General features: G+C 41.7%; 1 protein-coding gene across 1 annotated transcript in view; it reads left to right on the top strand.

Annotated features, from left to right (window-relative positions):
- The window catches only part of LOC139414329 (ephrin type-A receptor 8-like), a 116,090-nt gene extending 113,928 nt beyond the window's left edge, over nucleotides 1-2,162 (top strand). Inside the window, exon 19 of the mRNA XM_071162246.1 lies at nucleotides 104-2,162. Coding sequence (XP_071018347.1) covers nucleotides 104-218 — 115 coding nt within the window. The 3' untranslated portion in view covers nucleotides 219-2,162. The remainder of the gene's footprint in view (nucleotides 1-103) is intronic.
- The last annotated feature ends 5,261 nt before the right edge of the window (nucleotides 2,163-7,423 follow it).

Consider the following 7,423-nt stretch of genomic DNA (forward strand, 5'->3'; position numbering starts at 1 on the left):
CTCCAATCACATCATCCACATGTCATTGATGCTTAAGAGTAATTTAGGCTGTCTGATGAGTGTGTTCATGTGTGACTCTGCCCCATCTCTGTGCGTCCTACAGGGATATCCACAGGCTGGGGGTGACACTGATGGGCCACCAGAAGAAGATCATGACCAGTGTACAGCTGATGCGTGTCCAGATGCTCAACAGAAGTGTGCCCTCGGTGCACGTATAACTTCAGTCTCAAGGCTTCTCCAGCCAGCCGATTTTCAAATCTAGCCCCAGGCTTCTGAGGCCTAGTCGGAACTCATGGGAATTGATCTATGACTATCAGAGAAACTACAATGTCCGGGTGACATTTTGGTTAACTTTTCAAGACCTCTTCTTTGAGAGATTGAAACTTCAAGAGTACAGATATGAAGGGACTTGAGTACCATAGCCTTTGTTTTTCCTATTCAGATATGTTTCATGTCTTGTTTGTAAAAATGTATGGACTGCCTTAATCTCCACAAATGATTTAAATGTTGTTGTATACAAAGAGAGATTCTATTCATATTAATGTATCAGTTAAGTATACGTTACAATGGATCTGAGTGATAGCCTAGCATACAGTAAGCGAGAGACTGGCAGGGGCTGGAGCACTGAGCTGTGTCCCCGAGCACACAGCTTCTCCTATGGTTCCCCTGAGAACTGTCCCCAGGCCCCTGTCTACTTATATGGCACAAGAAGACCCTGGACCTGAACCCGACAGTGGACAAACAGCAACAACCTACTCGACTCACCAGAAATTCCAAGTCTCCTCCACTAAGAAGGAAGCCAGTTCTAATTTGGCTATGAAAGACTGTACGGAGTCACAATCTCACACAGTAAACTTTCGAAGGACCCTAGGAGAGAAGCACTGTGTTCTCTCCCTGGTTCAGCTGTGTTGCGCACAACTACTGTAGAACAGATGTATGGATGATGACTCATTGTGATTATAGTGTTTTGATTCTGTGGTGGTAAGGACAAAACAAGGAATAGGGAAAGTGCTATATGTGGAATGTTTTTATCTAAATACTTTGAAAACAATATTATTGACAGTCCTATTTCCACTGTGCAATCAAGAGAATGGTTTTCTAATGCACCTATGTTTGATTTCCTGAATAAGTGGTCTGTCTCTTTTTATTAGAGAAGAAGCTCATTATATTCCCTGAATATGCATTGTATAACTATGGTGACATTTCAATAATGTTTCCAAATTTTTCTCCTGAGACACTTTTTTTTTAAACACTGGAGTTCAATAGAAATTCCATATTTTATGAAAGTACTGTATGTTTTATTAGATCTATCAATTGACAAACAGCCTTCTGTTTTCTATACCAGTACATACAACAGGATGTACTAACCTCTGTCTGAAATTAGGGGCTCTATTCAATCAGTATCGGTGAATCGTTACAGATTGCTCAATAGATATTTTAAGGTGATTTCCGATTAAGTCGAAATATGCAGGGTTTAACGTGAATGCTGTCTCCACTAACGCAGGAACATGACCTTTAAATTTCAATCACGCTGTAACGTTGAACATCCGCAATGCGGATTGAATAGAGCCCTCGGTCTGTTTGCTCTCAAACAAAATTCAAAAGACAAAAGCTTTTTGCAAAGATTGATGGATCATCCTTGTTTGTCATGTTGAATCATATAATACAAATAGTGACTGAAAAAGCAATACCCCTCTGTCTGCACGACTCAGTGCTGAGTCCACTGCCATGATTCACCTGGGAATAAATCAAATGGGTTTAACACAACTGACCTGTCTCGCTTGGGATGTTGCAGAATGTTTCACATTCCAATCCGGAACACAACACAGTGACTAATGTAGGAATTAATAGAAAATGAACAAAACAGGGTTAGGGTTACAGTAATGGATTTTGGTTTGGTCAGGGTGTGATTTGGGTGGGCATTCTATGTTCTTTATTTCTTTGTTTCTGGCCGAGTGTGGTTCCCAATCAGAGGCAGCTGTCTATCGTTGTCTCTGATTGGGGATCATACTTAGGCAGCCCTTTCCCTCCTTCTGTGTGGGATCTTGTCTTTGTTTGTGTGCAGGTAGTTTGCACAACGAAGCTATTTGGGACGTTGTATTCGTTATTGTTTTGTCTTTTCCAAAGTTTCACTTCGTTAATAAATTATGTGGAACTCAAAGTACGCTGCGCCTTGGTCTCATCCTTCATCCGACGACACCCGACCCATTACGGTTAGGGTTATGATAATAGCTATGGTTTGGGTTGATCCGGAGTGTGACCTATACATTCCATCCCTGGATTTAGGTATGTTTTAAACCATTTCACCAGAAGTTCATTGAAGCTGGGGTTAAGGTTAGGGTTAGTGTTCGGGTTGATCAATGGTGTGGCCTTGGAACTACACATTCCGTCCCTGGATTGGGGTAAGTTTTAATACATTTCACTTGAAGTTCACCGAGGCTAGGGTTAAGGTTAGGGTTAAAAAAAGATATTTGATGAAAAATTGTATTTGGCCTTACTGCTATTAGCCGATACAAACACATTGAATAACATATTCACTACATGGAACAACAGATAGTCCCAAAAAACAAATCTAAAAGAAGTTTGTTCTGAAGTGTCTGTCCCAGTATATCTGAGAGATATAAGAAAGATCAGGATATATATATATATATATATTTATTTATTTATTTATTTTCCCCACTGGTGCCTGGAGAACTTCAGACGAGACGTGAGGCCTGTGGGTGTCCAAGGGCAAAACAACCGACATGTACAGTACGTGTTCGTGAGACACTTACCTTTCCACAAACTGTTCAGATACTACAGACAGAAGTTGGAAGATCGGCAGTACTGACTTCAGACCGGTCACAAGACACTTGTGGGGGTCATAGAGCAAAAGAGATCTTCTCTTTCCATAGAGGGATCATAATATCTTTCCTAGGCCAAACCGTTCGGAGGGTACTTTACACCACTGTGTGCTTGTAATAGTTTGTAGGCCAGACCGTTACAACAGATCAGAGGCAGTAGGGATGACGAGTTATTGGTGCGTGAATTGGACCATATTGCTGTCCTGCCTGAGCATTCTAAAGTAACATGTACTTTTACGTGTCAGGAAAAATGTATGGGAATAAAAAGTACATGTTTTATTTAGGAATGTAGTGGAGTAAAAGTAAAAATTATTTTAAAACATACAAAAAATGTTACACCTTGATTTAACCAGGTAAGCTAGTTGATAACACGTTCTCATTTACAACTGCGACCTGGCCAAGATAAAGCAAAGCAGTGCGACAAAAACAACAACACAGGGTTACAAGCGTACAGTCAATAACAAGCATACAGTCAATAACACAATAGAAAAAAGAAAAGTCTATATACAGTGTGTGCAAATGACAAGAAAAGGTAAGGCAATAAATAGGCCATAGTAGCGAAGTAATTACAATTTAGCTAATTAACACTGGGGTGATAGATGAGCAGATGGTGATGTGCAAGTAGAAATACTGGTGTGCAAAAGAGCAGAAAAGTAAATAAAAACAATATGGGGATGAGGTAGGTAGATTGGGTGTGCTATTTAGAGATGGGCTATGTACAGCTGCAGCAATCGGTTAGTTGCTCAGTTAGCTGATGCTTAAAGTTAGTGAGGGAAATATAAGTCTCCAGCTTCAGCGATTTTTGCAATTTGTCCCAGTCATTGGCACCAGAGAACTGGAAGGAAAGGCAGCCAAAGGAGGTGTTGGCTTTGGGGATGACCAGTGAGATATACCTGCTGGAGCGTATGCTACGGGTGGGTGTTGTTATCGTGACCAGTGAGCTGAGATAAGGCGGGGCTTTACCTAGCATAGACTTACGAATATGTAGCAAGGGCCAGCCGACTAAAGCATACAGGTCGCAGTGGTGGGTGGTATAAGGGGCTTTGGTGACAAAACGGATGGCACTGTGATAGACTGCATCCAGCTTGCTGAGTAGAGTATTGGAAGCTATTTTGTTAATGACATCGTCGAAGTCGAGGATCGGTAGGATAGTCAGTTTTACAAGGGTATGTTTGGCGGCGAGTAAAATATGCTTTGTTGCGAAATAGGAAACCATTTCTAGATTTAATTTTGTATTGGAGATGTTTAATATGAATATATAAGGAGAGTTTACAGTCTAGCCAGACGCCTAGGTATTTGTAGTTGTCCACATATTCTAAGTAAGAACCGTCCAGAGTAGTGATGCTAGTCAGGTGGGTGGATGCGGGCAGCGAATGGTTGAAAAGCATGCTTTTGGTTTTACTAGCATTTAAGAGCAGTTGGAGGCCACGGAAGGAATAGTAAAGTAAAGTACAGATACCCCCAAAAAAGTATTTTTACTTAAGTACTTTACACCACTGTGTGCTTGTAATAGTTTGTATGCCAAACCTTTCGGACACTACAGACGATTTTGTGAGAAGACTGATTTTCGGGATGTCTCATGGTCTGATATGATATGAATTGTGGACAAGAAGCTAGGGTTAGGTTTAGTGCTAGGGCTGATCTGAGTTGTGGGCAAGAAGCTAGGGTTAGGGTTAGGTTTAGTGCTAGGGCTGATCTGAGTTGTGGACAAGAAGCTAGGGTTAGGTTTAGTGCTGGGGTTGATCTGAGTTGTGGACAAGAAGCTAGGGTTAGATTTAGTGCTGGGGTTGATCTGAGTTGTGGACAAGAAGCTAGGGTTAGGTTTAGTGCTGGGGTTGATCTGAGTTGTGGACAAGAAGCTAGGGTTAGGGTTAGTGCTAGGGCTGATCTGAGTTGTGGGCAAGAAGCTAGGGTTAGGGTTAGGTTTAGTGCTAGGGCTGATCTGAGTTGTGGACAAGAAGCTAGGGTTAGGTTTTGTGCTGGGGTTGATCTGAGTTGTGGACAAGAAGCTAGGGTTAGATTTAGTGCTGGGGTTGATCTGAGTTGTGGACAAGAAGCTAGGGTTAGGGTTAGGTTTAGTGCTAGGGCTGATCTGAGTTGTGGAGAAGAAGCTAGGGTTAGGGTTAGTGCTAGGGCTGATCTGAGTTGTGGGCAAGAAGCTAGGGTTAGGGTTAAGTTTAGTGCTAGGGCTGATCTGAGTTGTGGGCAAGAAGCTAGGGTTAGGGTTAGGTTTAGTGCTAGGGCTGATCTGAGTTGTGGACAAGAAGCTAGGGTTAGGTTTAGTGCTGGGGTTGATCTGAGTTGTGGACAAGAAGCTAGGGTTAGGGTTAGTGCTAGGGCTGATCTGAGTTGTGGGCAAGAAGCTAGGGTTAGGGTTAGGTTTAGTGCTAGGGCTGATCTGAGTTGTGGACAAGAAGCTAGGGTTAGGTTTAGTGCTGGGGTTGATCTGAGTTGTGGACAAGAAGCTAGGGTTAGATTTAGTGCTGGGGTTGATCTGAGTTGTGGACAAGAAGCAGGGTTAGGGTTAGGTTTAGTGCTAGGGCTGATCTGAGTTGTGGACAAGAAGCTAGGGTTAGGGTTAAGTTTAGTGCTAGGGCTGATCTGAGTTGTGGACAAGAAGCTAGGGTTAGGGTTAGTGCTGGGGTTGATCTGAGTTGTGGACAAGAAGCTAGGGTTAGGGTTAGGTTTAGTGCTAGGGCTGATCTGAGTTGTGGACAAGAAGCTAGGGTTAGGGTTAGGTTTAGTGCTGGGGTTGATCTGAGTTGTGGACAAGAAGCTAGGGTTAGGTTTAGTGCTGGGGTTGATCTGAGTTGTGGACAAGAAGCTAGGGTTAGGGTTGCAAAATCCCAACATTGTGGTTCTGAATGCTTTGATCTGACTGGGACTACTGGAACAAAACCTGATTGCAAGGCTGTCACAGGTCGGGAAACAATGGACTTTGACTGCTTGACTTATTGTTGCTGAGTGCCTCTGTGCTTCTCTGTGCTATTAAACTTCATTTCAACCACAGAAACTAAACAAATAAATCAGTGTTGGATCTTGGTCAGGGTGTCTGAGTAATTGGCCTCTCATTCACCTTTAAGAGAGCTAGAGCTAATCCTCTCCTCGGTGAAAGTGAAACGAGACAGAAAGAACACTATTAATCTCATTATGGCTTTGTTACCATGGAATCCCACACCAAATTATCAGTTGCTGACCCATCCCCATGACGACACTGTACCCCTCCTTCCCATTATTACTGTGAGTGTTCTAGACTGTCCTCTGGTTGACTTGTCGCTGGGCGACACAGAGTGGGTCATGATGAGTCAGGACAGGAGTGTGTTTGCTGTTTGTTATCCCTAATACTCAGGTCCTCATTGCAAAAGAAACTGTCAACATTAGAGATACATGAAATGCTTAAGGATTATAATGAAAAACTCCCCATCAAAAATACACATTCATTAAAATGCTTGAGCATTCAATGTAAATGTCATCTCCAATATATAATGAAGTCTTTTGAACAAGCATGGAACAATGCAACACTGAATGTAAATAGTTGTGTATCCTAATGTGCTGCTGTCAATTCATCACATTAAATAAATCATTCAGTTTGCCCTTGACACAGTGCCAGAAGGGACTGTCCAATACTGTGTATTGTTCCCTGGTTGTTTCAGACACTGTCGAGGTATGTGTCCGTGGCAGCAGGGTGTGATTGTGGGTTGGCTGTTGTGCTAATTGGACACAGTCGCCTCGTCTGACATCTGAAGAAAGAGATGGGTTGATTGAGACCGTTCAAGCAGTACATGATAGAGTGCTGGGAGCCATAGGGTTGTATGAGGTCAGGGTGTGAATCTCCTACCAGTTTAATAACTACACATCAGTAGCTCCTACTGATGCCTCCATCTCTCTGTCTTACTCTGAAAATAGGAATCATATATATTCTATTTTTACACTAGCTAACTGACTACAAGAGACTTCGCTGGCTGCATCAGTGTCACTGTTAAAATACTAGAGACGCATGTGCTAGATTGAACTGTAATTACCACCACATTGATACACTAGCAGGGCAGAAGGAAGATATAAAAAGAACCCACATACTGTTAAAGCCCTCCGCCAATTATAAAAGGTGCAGCAAAATGCTTATGTGCTAGCTGCCTCAACAAAGCAGTACATTAATCAATATCAATAATAATGAAAAGTCAAATAACAAGTAGTAGAAGTAATAGAAGAGGAAGTATGCATAGTAATAATGGACTGTATAAATAATATATTTACAAATATAAAGTGGGTAGTGGAATCAATGGTATATATTCGAACAGCAGAGTTGACTGTGCGTGTGTGTAGGAGTTCTGAGAGTGTGTGTGCTTGCAGTGGTAGAAAAAGTACTCAATTATCGTACTTGAGTAAAAGTAAAGATACATGAATAGAAAATCACTCACTTAAAAGTCACCCAGTAAAATACTACTTGAGAAAAAGTCCTAAAGTATCTGGTTTTAAATCTCTTTAAATACAGTTGTGGAAAAAGCAAAATTGTCATACTTTATTAAAAGTATAAACTTAAAGTAAATGCTATACATAAAATGTCTGATATTAAAGCTGCA

The sequence above is a fragment of the Oncorhynchus clarkii genome, chromosome 7 (assembly GCF_045791955.1).
Source record: "Oncorhynchus clarkii lewisi isolate Uvic-CL-2024 chromosome 7, UVic_Ocla_1.0, whole genome shotgun sequence".
NCBI lineage: Eukaryota > Metazoa > Chordata > Actinopteri > Salmoniformes > Salmonidae > Oncorhynchus > Oncorhynchus clarkii.